The following is a 15,383-nucleotide window of genomic DNA, read 5'->3' as shown; positions in this document are numbered from 1 at the left end:
TCCACGGGGAGATGCTTAGAGCCTGCATGTTATGAATGTGTCAGCAGTCTGGATTTAGATAGCAGGAAAACCCGAAGCAAGCAGCTTTTTAACACCCATCTCTGTCAAACTAAATTGTAGGCTTATATGTACAATAGATGGCTTTTGAAGTCACGAGGACGGCATAATGCTCGTCACAATAGAGACGCACCAACGGCCGAACTAATAGTGTTCAAATCACATCAATAAAGTTAGTTTTGTCAGTAAAGTTTTGTCTCCAGAAATTTACTTTTAAAGAGATAAATAAGTTAGATAAAAAAGGTTAAAACCTTTTGTAAATTACAGATCTTGTTTTTCTTTAACTTTTGCTTTCACTTTAGCACTCCTGACCTTTTTTTTTTCTTTTTTTTTTTTTTTTTTTGCATGAAGCAAAAAAATAGATGTTGATCCTGCCAGATAAAAAAAAAGGGAAATGACAGATTCAACATTGACAGCAAGTTCACAGATCATAGAAACTAACAGAAACAGTAACCGCCATCGCTTTTGTTTCAGTGCATGAAAAGACCAAAGCTGGTGAGCTCAGCATAAACCTTTCAGAGAGCTGTGGCAATCCCTGTGGCTGCTCCTGTCAGCATGATGCTCCAGTGCCGTTGCTCAATGCCAGGCCTGCTCTCCCATCTTCCTCTGTAACCGTGGGCTTTCCACTGCATTATTCCTGCCAAGCCTCCAAACCCACCCAGAATGTACAGTATCTATCCTGTACTCCCTGTTTGTCACAACCTAAGCACAAGAGGAGTAGCTCAGATAGAAGAGCTTTAAAGATCAGGGGGTTTGATTTAGGAAAATGCTAATTATGAATCACAATCGATGGAATAGGACAAACGGGAGTGTTTTGGCGTCATTGGTATCTGTGGGAAAGTTTGTTGTGTCTCACTTTAATCTGCACACGATCTGTCAACCACATGCTACAGTTTTTTTTCTCCTCAACAGAAGGAAACATAGAACTGTCTAAAAGGGGAAGTTTCATTTTCAGACCTGTTTCCTTTTGATGACTAAACAAGATTCTCAGTTCCCTAACCTGTTACATCTCCCCACAGAAATTCAACAAGAATTAAAGGAAAAAATATTTTTCAAAATATATTTAAACAATACTACGGAGGAAAATGCAACTAAAGCTAATGTCTCTATCCATAATTTTTGTTTTGCTTTTTCACTGTTGCTCTTTTCGAGTGGACCAAAGGAACAATTTGAAGGTTTATCTCACAATTCTGTTGCTTTTTTGCTTCCACAGCACATTTGTCTTTATTTAATACTCTTTTAAACACAGAGAGAGGTGAAGGCAGGAGAAGGGTTAAATTACTTTGTTTTGATTTGATGCATTGTGCACTGACCCCACCCCTGGGCTCTGTGGCACCATAGTGGTTCTGGGGTGTTATAAAAAGGCCTTTGAGCCCCCTCTGCTCTGATAAAGAGGCTGAATGTCTGCAGGACATGCTAAACATTTGTTTATTCATGTTCCTTGACTGAAAAACCAGCGTGGCTGACACATAGATGCACAGAGACTGGCGTTCTGCTCCACGCAGGAGCTTTCTATGACAGAAATCACAGAGTTTTAGGCTTGTTGAGCAGCTTTATGTTTTAACATTAAGCTTTAGACAAATTGTTTGAGTTGATTTTATGTTATTTGCTTTGTAGAAAAAGTTATTTGGTGGGGAAACGCCTCCTCCTTGTAGTTGCTACCTTCTTTTTTCTGTCCATTTTCTTTTTACCCTCCATTTTGTAGAAGTAACTTTTGACCTTGTGCCGCAATGTGGGAGTTCAGGTCAATGTCCTTCTGGCGGGCAGTGTTTGCGGAGTTCTACGGCACCATGTTCTTTGTATTCTTTGGGCTGGGGGCAGCTCTCCGCTGGACCACAGGGCCCCATAACGTTCTTCATGTCGCCTTTTGCTTTGGGCTGGCAGCCGCCACCTTCATCCAGTCCATCGGTCACATCAGCGGAGGACACATCAACCCAGCCGTGACCTTTGCCTATCTGATCGGATCGCAGATGTCCCTTTTCCGTGCTTTCTTCTACATTGTGGCCCAGTGTCTCGGTGCACTGGCTGGTGCCGCTGTGCTGTACGGAGTCACGCCGAACAACATGAGGGGAAACCTGGCACTGAACACAGTAAGACAGATTAACTTAATCTATCCAATATTAGAATCTTACAATTGTCTTGTATTAATGTCTGTGCAACTTAGTGTCTTTGTAAAGTTAGTTGCCAATAAGTTAAGTAATTTATATAAATATGGTGGGAGAGGCAGTGAATAAACTCTGAAAAGCAGAATGAAAACGCTGCTGGAAAAACAGCATTTCAACTCTCCGATCCAAGTCTGTGAATTTACGAGCTCCCCCTTTTCCCTCTGATTTCTCTTTTTCATCCCAGCTGCAGCCAGGTGTCAGCCTGGGCATGGCTACAACAATAGAGATTTTTCTGACGCTCCAGCTGGTTGTCTGCGTCTTTGCTGTGACAGATGAGAGGCGCAATGGGCGCCTCGGCTCAGCAGCTCTGGCAATTGGCTTCTCTGTACTTATAGGGCATCTTCTTGGGGTAAGAGACAATCAAAGTGCAGAAATTTGGAGCTATTCTTGTTTTATGTGCAGTTGTCATCAATTCTTTTTGCCTTTTCCCAAAAATGTCCTCATTCTACTACTCAGATGTACTATACTGGAGCTGGAATGAACCCGGCGAGGTCTTTTGCCCCTGCTGTTCTGATTAGGAATTTTGTTAACCACTGGGTAAGATCTGCTATTTTACACTAAATATAAGCAGAAATCATCAATAAACTGTTGTCATGGAGTAAACATGTCACTGCCCCCTATCTTCTTCAGGTATACTGGGTGGGACCAATGATTGGTGCTGCTATAGGGGCCCTGCTGTATGACTTTTTGCTGTTCCCACGCATGCGTGGCCTCGCTGAGAGACTCGCCACCCTGAAGGGTGCCCAACCCGCAGAGCCTGAGGGCCAGCAGGAAACCAGAGGAGAGCCCATTGAGCTGAAAACACAGGCTCTATAAGCCCACAGGAGGTTTTCTGACACCCCATCCTGCACCCATCATCTCTCCTTCTGCACCCTCAGTTCTTCGCCCATCCTCGTGCCTTACACAGTTTTCACACACATACCTTCCTCCCATTCCTCACACTAACACAGATCTCAATCATCTTTGCTCTTCTACTTTTTTCTGGACCTGCAGTAATGGGATGCCCATCTTTCTTTAAATTCCTCGTTACACAGTCTCCTCTCAACCTGTAAATGGAGGATGAGGTTGAAGAAACTTGCCACTGAGGAATGCATGCTGGGAACTCTGACGTAGGGAGTCGATCACTCCAGGCTGACCAGGTGGCTAAAACTGTACAGGACGGGGCCAATCCTCCCATCGCTCCTTCCCTTTATCTTTCTCTTTATGTTTTTTTTCTTCTATTTTGTAGTCTGCTGGGAGTGAAGCTACATTAGAACAGTGGACTTCTGCATGCTTTTCCATTTTGATCCCGTGTGATCTCTCCAACTTTGTGTTTCATGACCTTTGGGTAAATTTCGTGTGTCGGTTTTGTATTTTACAGGGATTCATTTAGCTTGTATCTTTTTCTTTAGGTTTAAGTGAGCATGCATGCGCGTTTGATGGAGAGTGAGAGCAGCTGAGTGTGCCTGCATGTCTGCGCGGCTGGGTGACTGAATACTTTTTATTTTATTTTATTGATGATTTTTAAATTTAATCATTGCATTGCCACAATCTTTTTTTTTTTACTTTTTGTTTTAGTTATTTTGCAAGCTTCTTTAGTAAAATATTCTCATGTGTTCTTAACCTCACTGGACATGTAAAAGCTCAATGCAAAAAAGAAAGAAAAAAAAGTTTTTATGTTTGAAATAAGCCCACTTTTGTTTCTTATAGAAAGAATTTTAGCCGTCATACTAATACCAGGTCAAGAAGATCCCTTCATACCAGTTTTGAACGCACTACTGCTTGGCTTCTTTCAGAGTGTAGTTTAGTTTTTTTCATAAATGCAATAAGGTGACAAAATGGGATGGAAATCTCTCCTCTGGATTTGGGCTCTTAATGACCACTTGTGCTGAATTTGTCTCTTTTTCTGTTGCGATCTTTACATAACTCAAAAGTAACTCCCCTTCTTGTCATTGCGTTCACCGTCTCTGTTCAGTTTGTCCTTCTTTTGTACCCTCCTACTGAAATCTTCCAGCAAAAGCTGCTTGCCGGTAATCACACAACCTGCTGCTGCGTGTACAAGTAAAAGGGTTGGAGATTTCATCTTTGCTTTTCACATTAAAAAAAGACTAAATGGGCTCTTGCCTTGCAATATGAAGAGTAAAGGATTCTCTAGTAGGGCTAAATAATATTAATTAGATATTAATATTTGAAATTAGAAAACAAACACACATCAGATCTATTCTGAGTTCAGTATTCCATTGTCATTGTTGAAAGTTGTATCATTGCACCCAAACATCTGTTATAAGTGGGAATCTGTAGTTTATATCCATATTTTGATAACTTTTCAAGTATTTTTGTTAGATTGTGATTTTGAAAAAATTCCAACTTTTCTTTTTTTTCCATCAAAGCTTTAGAGCAGCAAGTTCATGTACAGGTGTGTAATAGCTGGTTTGCTTTTCTTTCTGCGTGCCTGACATGGAAAAAAAGCTGTTTAAAGAAACAATGTTTCCTCGCTGGATTGTGTTGTTTGACATGACTGAAGAGTCTCTTTACTTCAACTCGAGGTTAAAAATAAAAGAGTGCAAAAGGTGTGTTGGCTTCTTCCTGGCATTAGCTAACAGCTGATGCATTTTTTTCCCCGAGTTGTTGCTTTAAGGTCAAAGATGATTTTCAATGCAAAACATTTCCAGCTTCAAGATTTGAGGTCAGGGTTTGGTGGCTAAATTCCTTGGAGCGTTTACTCTTGTGAGGAGGTCTTTCCCCATCAGTCTACATATCCAAAATGTAACTTTAAGCTCCATCTCTTCCTTTTGCTGTCCTTTAGGCAGCCTTGTTGTGCTGTTATGAAGGAACATTTCCCTTCTGTTGGAATAACCATATTAAGGCAAACAAAAAAACGGTTACTTTTTTTAATCTCCACAGAGGCGGTTTATAAACCAGAATTATAAGCTGATTCTCATTCTTTTATCTCTGCATCTTTCAGTGTGACTTCCTCAGATTTGGATTTTAAAATGTTTTTGAAAAGCTTTTGATGTACTTGTTTTCAAAATAAAATTTTGACTGTGGATATTTATTAACTGGATGTAAAAGGGTAGTATATGATGCAATCCATGAGAATGTCTTGCCTGACAGGTTTAATAGATTGCTGAAAGGATTATGTAAGTAATGCCAGTCACATTTATATGCCTTCATGCACCTCACAGATGCTCCAAAACATTTTACAGTCACTTTAAAGATATAAGGGGTTTACACATCAATGTGCATGAAGTGCACTGACCAATTTAACATATCATATGACTAGCTGGATCATTTACAGAAATAAAAAAATTGTGCTGATTAGATTTCATTTTTTGGTTGTTTAAAATGTGTATAAAGTGCACCACAACCTGGATAAGAGTGGATTTTATATTCACAACCCAAAAACTAACATTTCCATAAACCAATCTGAATTTTTTTGTTTTTTGCATCGCGGTTAATTGTTACATTTTTTGTGGTACTGTAGTAACATAGCAGTTACTTATCATGAACTGACAAAAACCAAACAAAGCATGCATGCAATATAGAACATTCCACAAGCTGCGACACTGTTAACATGCACAGCACTGTAGGTGGTGCAAAGCCACTGTTTTTTGTACATGACAAAAAAAAATCTGCTTTTCTTATGTATTCAGATGCAGATGATCAAGTCAACTAAAGGTAAAGAACATTTATTCCACTTAATAACAAATAGCATAATATCCCTGTACACCCATCTAAGAATGAAGCTTTGAGCATGTACACTGACTTGATTTTTGAGCTAATTTTGTCTTTCACATATCCTTTTTCAGTCTTTTGTTTGTGTTTGTGGTAAAGATCATTAGAGTGAAAATAAAAACCTTAACAAGTGACATTTTACTTATAGGAATACAACAGAAACAACAGGAAAAAATAAACCTAGGATAATCACGTAGAGACAAAATATGATAAAACAAAATAAAGGAGTTTTTATTCTGACCCATTCCAACATCTGTGCTACACTTGCTTCTTACTGAAATAAAACTGTCCATCACTGTTGTGTTTTTTTCCCCAGACAAAAGTGATGCAAAAATCCCTTTGTTCCCAAGGGTTGCAACATGCCACATTAATGAAGAAACCAAATTTACCATTAAATTTTGGTCGACTGGCATGACTGAACTTAAGTATGACTGAACATACAACAAGCTCTTTATGTAGAAAGGAAAATTTTAAAATCAAAAAAGTACCAGGAAAACACAACTGTACCTTACTACCCAGAAACAACGAAGACAAAACATGTATGCAGAAGACGTTCCCGAATGCGGTACAGTATTGTATTTGTTTAACTGAATACAAGTTAAAAGAAAATGATTAAAATTGTCCCCACTCTGTTGTCTAAAGACCTTGTCTTCAAAGGCCACATCATAAGTGCACAGTAAGGTGTCTTTGAAATTATTTCCTGCATTCATGTTGCACCATCTTACTGTATTCAGACCCAGAAAGCTTGTTTTTTGTTTTTGTGTTTTTTAAAACAGATCAAGCTCTAGATGTAAGTTGTCCACAGTCCAGACTTGAGGAGATCAGCCTCCTGTTTAGTCTTCCAACATATCCATTGTAGCGCCATTTGGAGGGCTAGAAGAAAAAACACATTCATCACATTCATAGGGTCAGGACTAAACTTTCAAATATGACAATTAACTTTCTTGCACAAATATTCAGAGAAAAAAACTTACACGCTCAGCACAAATTCCTCAAAATCTTGATACAGTGGGTCCAAATCTGGTCTAAAAGAAACAAAAAGGATCACACTGTTGCCAAAAACACCTTTTAAGATGAACTAAAGCATGTTCAAATGACCAGATGTGGGCTTAATAATTCCCAATTGACAATTCACAGCATTGAATAATGACAGAAAAAAAGGTAGAGTCAAGACTTACAAGTCAAGAATGGGTTCAGGATCTGTAATTATTGGAGTAACCGGATTAATCGGAAAAAGGGGAGGGGCAGCAGTTGCTTCCCTGCAATACATAAAAATGTGGAAAAAATAGAAATAATTAAGTGAGATAAAAAGAAAGACCAAATTTATTATATTTTCCAGGTTTCCACATGATGCACAGAAGGCTGACATTCACACATTGGAAGGGGTGGAAATTGAAAATGATCTACCTGTAAATATCTGGGTGTGTGGGTTGATGAAAAGCTGCCATTTACCGCTCACATTGACTATTGTTAACAAAGTGAAAGGCACTCCTGGGTTTCTATTATGCTGCATTCACATCAGACGCAATTAGCGTAGATTTTCCATGTTTAGTCAACGTACAGATGCGATCTGAGGTCCTGCTGGGTGATTTGGGCCTCGGCAGTGGCGCAGCGAAATCAGGGACTCAGCTTTGGGTATGTGACATTTTCAGTGACTCGATCAAAGGGTAGAAAAATTAATCTAATATGGCTGCTCAAGGAGAGGATTTCCATCCTGAACGCCAATCCATTTTCTTAACCCGCTGGGGCTGTGGGGTTGCTGGAGACTGTCCCAGTTACTGTTGGGCAAAGGCGGGATACACACTGGACAGGTCACCAACAATCGAGCCCGTTACAACCGTACCCGCGGGAGGGCCAGCAGGAGTGAGGTGCACCAGTAGAGACTTTGAAGGATCTAGTGAACCCAGACATGGCCACGTGCTTGCCGGCGCCTCTGCAGAGCTCCTCAAACATATCAACCCAAACTACTCGCTCAACATCATCCATGTTTTCCATAATGTGGAAATGAATGAAGTCCAGAAAAATGTTGGTAGTTGCTCTGTGGCCGGGGTGTCAAGGCGTGAATTTGATGCGCAAATCATGTCTGGTATGAATGCAGCATAACAGAAACAAATCTTGTCTGAACACAGAGTGTGAGGAATAGGCTTGTTCAGTGCACCTTCCTCACAATTTATGGACTATAGAGACATTCCTTATATGAACGTTGACTCTTCAGCTTTCCCTGGTCTGGACACAGTTTATCACAGTGGCCTGCGTTTTATCACAAACCTCTCTTACACAAACTATCACTGCAAATTGTATTCTCTGCTCTTTTGGTCTTCATTCAAAGTCAGGCAACAGAGACACTGGCTAATCTTCACCTAAAAGGCGATTCTTGGTAAACTGCCTGTTGTTCACCCTCTTCACTGGATAATTTTAAAACAATTAAATTCATCCTTTAAAATTGATCAAAAAAGGTATTACAGATTATTTTACAGTTTTTTGGACCCACGTGACAATATCACACACATCACAACACATTTAGCAAGTTGTGACTGTTAATTGATGAACTTAAAATTTATTTTTTATATTATACATTGCTACTTACGAGCCAACTTTAGTATGAAGAGTTGCAGGCAGGTAGCCATCAGAAGGAGGTACAAGAGGCCCTGGTGAAATACATGCAAATAAACAGTTAAATCATACAGTTTTTGGGAAAATTATAAATGTAAAATGTAGCTATTTAGTGTCAATTAATACAATTTCAAACTAAATCATATACACATAATGTCTTACATGCAAGGTCTCACCTGTGTAGAACTTTCCGAAAGCCTCATCCTTCCCTACATTAGGGTACAGGTATAAAATCTCATTGATGTCCCTGATGCGGTCAGCAAGGCTCCGGATCTCAAGATCCTTTTTGCTGAAAGGCTGGATATTTTGGACTTTCTGTCCACCGGCTAGAAGTAAAAACAAATTGAAAATCAAATGAAAAAACAGGAAGAGGTCTGCTGTAAATTCCTCACACGACCTCAACACTAAACAGGTGGTAATGGACATAAGAGATTCTATTTTTTCTCTTCTTCTCAAAGGGCTGTCCTAGAGAAAACAGTTGGAGGAACAAGAAAAAAAGATAATGGGAAGTTCATACTTTTTCTTAGAAATTGGACTTTAATTCCAAAGTGTAAGTATTTTTGACCTCAGAATATTGAATTTCTTAGGTTCTTGAAACATTTAGAATATTTTGTATATATTGCTGAATTTAAAGCTAAAAGATTTAGACCAGATCTTTAAACAGATCCACTCTGAAAATGGTGTGTTCAGTTTTTTAAATATGTTGTTGTGACATTTTTCTCATGATGGAACCACAACTCAGAGGCCAATTTCTAATGAATACTGCTGATCTGCAGAAACTGTCTTAGAAGACGACACAGGTTTTTAGATTTTGGCTAAAAACAGCATAATCATAAATAAAAGACCACTGGGAATGCTATAAAGTAGATTAAAAACGATTGGATTGGTAATACTCTAAAACTAAAAGGCTAAACAAGGCTAAACAAAAAAGTTTGATGGTGTAATTTTTTTGGATGACTAACTTATCAATTCATTTCATTCTCACATATTTTTTTAAGTGATTACGTTTTGTTTTCTTTTCTTTAAAACATCTTTAAAACATCTGATATGTAAAACATTTTTAGGTCAGCACAGCCCAGACTGCGGAGAAAGTCATAGAACTAGTTTTCAGTCCTTACTTTCACAGGCAGAAACATAAGCGATGGTGATGCCTCCAATCTCAGAGTCACTGAAGCGAAGCAGGAATGTTCCATTGGGGCGGTCAGCAAGTATCATGTGTAAATGGTGCTTCCCAATGAAACCAAATATCAGCCTAGAAAAACAAACATCATAGAAAACAGTTCTTATTGACTCTCACAAGATTCAAGTTCTATTTTTAAAAAGTAAGGACTAACTCCCACCCTTCACTCCAGTAGGGCCTCAGATGTTTCTTTGACAGCTCAGTCACTCCTTCAAACCACTGCCAGAAAGTGAATGATCTACCAGGAAGAACCTCCTATAAATGGATAGACTATAAGTTTTGACTTTCACAGTTTGTTTATGCCAGAGAAAATATTTCATACCTTGTTGAACTGGGCCCAAGAAACCATCATTTCACTAAAGTCTCCATTAAAATCCGGTTTGTCAAATATCTTCTGGGCCAGAAAGTGCTGGTTAAACTTGTCCAGATTGTGCTGTGTGTTGACCTCTGAGGTAAATTTACAGTTGAGTGTTTGGCACATTTCTCTCCAGGAGACGGAGTCTGGCACTGCAAAAGGCACTCGGTCCTAAAAATGACAATGTCACAACATTACATTTGCTTATTTAAATAGCAATAGAAAGATTGAAAGCTACACTGAAAAAAAAACAGACAGGAAAAAATAAAACTAAATTACAACAAAAAAAAAAAATTGAGATGAAGAGGATTATTTTAAGGTAGCATGAAAATGTGAACACATTTGTGCATAAATGATGACGATCCAAAAACTAAAACTGTAGTAAAAGAAAAAAAAAAGGAAAGATTTAAAGTTAATAGTTTTGTAAGGAATGGAGAAAAATGAAGATTAAAAATTAATTAAAATAATTTAAAAAATACAATAAATGAAATGCACTCAAAGAACATAAACTAAGACGTAAAATCAAGGTAAAAAAAAAAAAACTGAACAAATTGCGTTTTTAGCCTTCCCTATATAAATCTCCGCAATTAATGATTTCCTCAAATGAGCTCTCTTTGTGGGTTCTAGGAATTAAGAAGTACACTTGCCCTAAAAGATCAAATGGTTTCTGTAAATTTTACTTTTTATTTTGTTACAATGAAACAGGAAATCAATGGCTGTGAAGGGTTTCAGACATATTTGAAATTTAGGCTGGCCATTTTAATTCCTAGACATTAAAGAAATAAAGTGAAAATAATCTTGCTGTGCTCAAAAAAGGGAAGAGACCTCACGTGTAAATAAAAAAACATGTAAATAAAAAATAAATCAAACCATACCGGTCTGGCAAATGCACAGTCCCACAGAATGGTGGCCAGAGCGTTACTATCTTGACTGCCATGAACAGTGATGACCACTGGCAGAGAGATCATCTGCAGTGAAAAATACAAAAAGTTGATGTCTTTAAACAAAATTACAAGAAATTTTAAAAGACAACAATGACGCAAATAATTGTTAACACTTTACAATAGGAGGCCCTTAATGAGTGTTAAATAATGCTCAATTAACACAATTAAGCATAAATTAACTATTTAAGTGTTAAAAGACACAATTACGTATTACTTTGTTATTCTGATCATTTACAACCAACTGTTAATATGCTGCTGTTTTCAATAGTCCTCTATGACAAACTTGAAGCCTTAAAACATATTTAGGCAGGGCTGCACAATATGAGAAAAAATTTGCAATGTGCAATCAAAGACTAATATGAGCAACAATTAAGGAAAGTATAGTTCTACTTTTTTTTTATATATATATAATGGTTTCTCTGTCTAAGCATGTGTGTAAAAATTTAAGGTAACCATTTGCTATATTCCATCTTTTGCATATATTGCAAAGGCTGATTTTGCGATGACGATACATTTGCAATTTATTGTGCAGGCCTACCACTAAGTGCCAGGATGTAGTTTGAGACTAAACCACATTTGGAGCCAAACCTGTATCTGGTATGAAGTATCGCAGCCAACGTAGGTGATCTCAGTGGAGAACAGGATTGCAAATTTCTCCTCTGTCACAGATTCAGATCCCTTTCTGTCTGCTCGCTTTATTTTCCTGACAGACTGTTGAACCAAAGGTTAAAGTGAAATTTAACAGGTAGTCAAAAGAAATGTCAAGTTTGGAAGTGACAACAGAGCACTTACCATGTTTCTAAAGGTGGCACATGTTGTTTTGTTGCCTGGGTGTTTCTCCAGGATGGACTGGTTGTTGATTAGTTCTGCAACAGTGTCACTGCAGGTAACATGCTTTGTTATTTTCTCTTTTAAAACCTTGTTTTCAGTTAGTCACATTATGCATATATACAGAAACTTTACTGCCGACGCATTCTGTCTAAGGTGGTCTTCTGAATGTTCATAGGAATACAAGCCATAAAGAACCATTAAAAAAAGGCTTTAACAGCAAACTCTAGAGAAGTCCAGATCAAAGAATAGACATAGCTTGGATAAAATGGTATTTAGTCGGTGATCTCCTGACTTTCTGAAAGTCAGGTTCATAATAACATAAATTTGTTGGCATTAACAATTAAAGCCCTAAAGAAGAATCCTGTTCAGACAGACAAGCAAACATGTCAGTGACTTATTTACATTAATAAGAGCATGTCAAAATATTCATGAAAACAGCATTTGGTGTCCTTAAAGAAAATTGTGTTTTAGGTGTTAACATGCTAACATGTTTTAGTGGCAATTTTCTCATGATGTAGGACAAACAAAAAAGAAAGTTAAACTTAAAATTGCTGTGATATAGAAATTGCAATGGGAAGGCCAAACTCTCCCTGCTCCGCTCCATTCTGAAATAGCCGCTTGTAGACAAATAGATCCATTAACTTCTTTGTTTTCCTCATCAGAGCTAGCATCTGGCTCAAAACTGTACGCCTGGATAGCTTCAGTACTGCTCTTCATTTGTGTTGCACCGCTATAGTTAGCTTGGGGTTGTGAGGGGCTGTATGTTAGCGGGAGAGAGCATGAACAAAGGGATTATGGGAAATAAGCAGAGGCTTACTCTGCGCCAACAGTCCCGGTGTGGGTACCAGATGTTCTCGGGTTGCCGGATATTCTCGGGGTCCTTCGGGGTCCTTCGACCAATGATTATGAGGTTCCATTTGTGCCAAAAATCTGTTTTTGTGTCCACTGTCTATGTCTTTGGTCGTCTCACTTTGTCGTCAGGACTTAGCAACCGTTGCTACTGTCGTTAGCTACTGTCGATAGCTATTGTCGTTAGCTACTGTCGTTAGCTACGGTGTTTGCTACTGTCGTTAGCTACGACGTTTCCCCGTGTTTTGTCGTGAGATGTTCTCGTTTTTCAAATTTTGCCAAAGTCGTCAGAAAAGTCCTTTGTAAGGCCGGTAAATTTTTTCCTGTACTACCACGGAACGAAAAAGAAATGTTTATCAAAGCAGACGTCAGGGTTAACCATGACAACACGTTTTTAAGATGAACTTTATTTTGATATTCCCTCAAACGCGTATTGCCAGAAAGGGGGGGGGGGGGCATGCATACAACGCTTGAAACGAAAACAAAGTGGCGCATTACCACACCACCTGATCTGGAGGCGAACTACTTCTATTTAACGCGGAGAATGACACATAATAAATATGAAAATTTTACCAAGACTATTTATGAATGTGCTGTGTTCTGATCATGAAAAACGTGGTTGATTTATTAATAATAAAATTACAAACACATTGGTGTTGATTTAATGTATTTGTTCAGAAATAAACCCTCAAGTCATTAGTCCATGGCAATATTTATTTTTTTGCCGCTGAACGATTTACGGGGGCCTTGCAAGGAGGCCTTTAAAATGTCTTTGATGAGTTACCTTCTCAAATTTTAGTGGGTCGAGTCACTAATTATGAATATAACAGTCGAAAACTGTTTGGTTTTTGAGCTTTTCTTTTTAATCTATTTATGTGACCATGAGATGGCGCACTCGGGACCACATAAGGCTCTTATTAGCCCGTCTGATCCTCGTTTATCCATCAGATTTGTAACAACATATTTTATAAAGATCAGTCATTTTTCAAAATAATTTGAAATAATAGTTTCATCACAAGATTAAATTAAAGCCATACTCTAAATAACTTTAAACGGGAACGTGAAACCGTTGTACGCTGCACCCCCCCCCCCCCCCCCTTTCTGGCAGTGCGCGTTTGCAGGATTGTCAATAAAGGTTTTTTTTTTTTTAAGTGTTTTGTTCCGTGATAATACGGGAAACAATTTATCGACCGTACAAAAGACTTCTCTGACGACTTTTGCAAAATTTGAAATACAGCAAGATCTAAGGACACGACATGGTGAAAGAACGTAGCAAACGACACTAGCAACGGTTGCTAAGGATCTTCCTGACGACACGTGAAACGACGTAGCAGACGACACTAGCAACGGTTGCTAAGGATCTTCCTGACGACACGTGAAACGACGTAGCTAACGACACTAGCAACGGTTGCTAAGGATCTTCCTGACGACATGGTGAGACGACGTAGCAAACGACACTAGCAACGGTTGCTAAGGATCTTCCTGACGCCGTAGTTAGACGACATGGGATAAGGACAATGACAAAGATAAAGTTTAAGGATAAAGCAAGCATATACATCACAAAGTTAATACAAAGTAATAATCAAAGAATCATGGGCATGCAGAAGATATTGCTTAGTCGTTCAATAGACATAGACAATGAGCCCAAAGCATAGACAGTGGACGCAAAAACACGATCAGTAGACATAGACAATGGTCCAAAGACATAACAGTAGACGCAAAAACACATTTTGATATTTTTGGCACAAATGGAACCTCATAAATGATGACGTCACACTATTTGATTGGCTGTAAGTTGCCACGTATGAGGTTCCATTTGTGCCAAAAATATCAAAATGTGTTTTTGCGTCTACTGTTATGTCTTTGGTCCATTGTCTATGTCCACTGATCGTGTTTTTGCGTCCACTGTCTATGCTTTGGGCTCATTGTCTATGTCTATTGAACGAGTTCATTTTACATTGGTTTATGTCTATGTATTACTAAGCAATATCTTCTGCATGCCCATGATTCTTTGATTATTACTTTGTATTAACTTTGTGATGTATATGCTTGCTTTATCCTTAAACTTTATCTTTGTCATTGTCCTTATCCCATGTCGTCTAACTACGGCGTCAGGAAGATCCTTAGCAACCGTTGCTAGTGTCGTTTGCTACGTCGTCTCGCCATGTCGTCAGGAAGATCCTTAGCAACCGTTGCTAGTGTCGTTAGCTACGTCGTTTCACGTGTCGTCAGGAAGATCCTTAGCAACCGTTGCTAGTGTCGTTTGCTACGTTCTTTCACCATGTCGTGTCCTTAGATCTTGCTGTATTTCAAATTTTGCAAAGGTCGTCAGAGAAGTCTTTTGTACGGTCGATAAATTGTTTCCCGTATTATCACGGAACAAAACACTTTAAAAAAAAAAAAAACTTTATTGACAATCCTGCAAACGCGCACTGCCAGAAAGGGGGGGGGGGGGTGCAGCGTACAACGGTTTCACGTTCCCGTTTAAAGTTATTTAGAGTATGGCTTTAATTTAATCTTGTGATGAAACTATTATTTCAAATTATTTTGAAAAATGACTGATCTTTATAAAATATGTTGTTACAAATCTGATGGATAAACGAGGATCAGACGGGCTAATAAGAGCCTTATGTGGTCCCGAGTGCGCCATCTCATGGTCACATAAATAGATTAAA

General features: G+C 38.5%; 2 protein-coding genes across 2 annotated transcripts in view; one reads left to right on the top strand and one right to left on the bottom strand.

Moving 5' to 3' along the window:
- Positions 1-1,435: 1,435 nt before the first annotated feature.
- Positions 1,436-4,774, top strand: LOC101161368 (lens fiber major intrinsic protein). Its single transcript, XM_004085122.3, has 4 exons — positions 1,436-2,147; positions 2,407-2,571; positions 2,679-2,759; positions 2,853-4,774. Exons 1-4 carry the CDS (start codon positions 1,788-1,790, stop codon positions 3,036-3,038), a joined length of 792 nt encoding a protein of 263 aa, XP_004085170.1. The 5' UTR covers positions 1,436-1,787; the 3' UTR covers positions 3,039-4,774.
- A 526-nt stretch (positions 4,775-5,300) lies between these two features.
- Positions 5,301-15,383, bottom strand: part of LOC101162184 (signal transducer and activator of transcription 5B-like) — a 34,762-nt gene continuing 24,679 nt past the window's right edge. Inside the window, exons 10-20 of the mRNA XM_023956571.1 lie at positions 11,821-11,908; positions 11,617-11,739; positions 10,960-11,052; positions 10,052-10,255; positions 9,890-9,984; positions 9,668-9,801; positions 8,726-8,875; positions 8,524-8,584; positions 7,115-7,195; positions 6,911-6,961; positions 5,301-6,809 (exon numbers count right to left, since the gene is read on the bottom strand). Coding sequence (XP_023812339.1) covers positions 6,770-6,809; positions 6,911-6,961; positions 7,115-7,195; positions 8,524-8,584; positions 8,726-8,875; positions 9,668-9,801; positions 9,890-9,984; positions 10,052-10,255; positions 10,960-11,052; positions 11,617-11,739; positions 11,821-11,908 — 1,120 coding nt within the window. The 3' untranslated portion in view covers positions 5,301-6,769. The remainder of the gene's footprint in view (positions 6,810-6,910; positions 6,962-7,114; positions 7,196-8,523; positions 8,585-8,725; positions 8,876-9,667; positions 9,802-9,889; positions 9,985-10,051; positions 10,256-10,959; positions 11,053-11,616; positions 11,740-11,820; positions 11,909-15,383) is intronic.

This window comes from Oryzias latipes, chromosome 7, assembly GCF_002234675.1.
Source record: "Oryzias latipes chromosome 7, ASM223467v1".
NCBI lineage: Eukaryota > Metazoa > Chordata > Actinopteri > Beloniformes > Adrianichthyidae > Oryzias > Oryzias latipes.
Note: the sequence above shows the minus strand (reverse complement) of the source record. Positions and strands in the feature narration are given on the sequence as shown.

Excerpts from the sequence above, each read along its gene's own strand:
- LOC101161368 (XM_004085122.3), top strand. The coding sequence starts at position 1,788 with ATGTGGGAGTTCAGGTCAATGTCCTTCTGGCGGGCAGTGTTTGCGGAG. Across the intron at positions 2,148-2,406 it reads GAAACCTGGCACTGAACACA|CTGCAGCCAGGTGTCAGCCT; the intron begins GTAAGACAGATT and ends TTTTCATCCCAG. Across the intron at positions 2,760-2,852 it reads GGAATTTTGTTAACCACTGG|GTATACTGGGTGGGACCAAT; the intron begins GTAAGATCTGCT and ends TATCTTCTTCAG.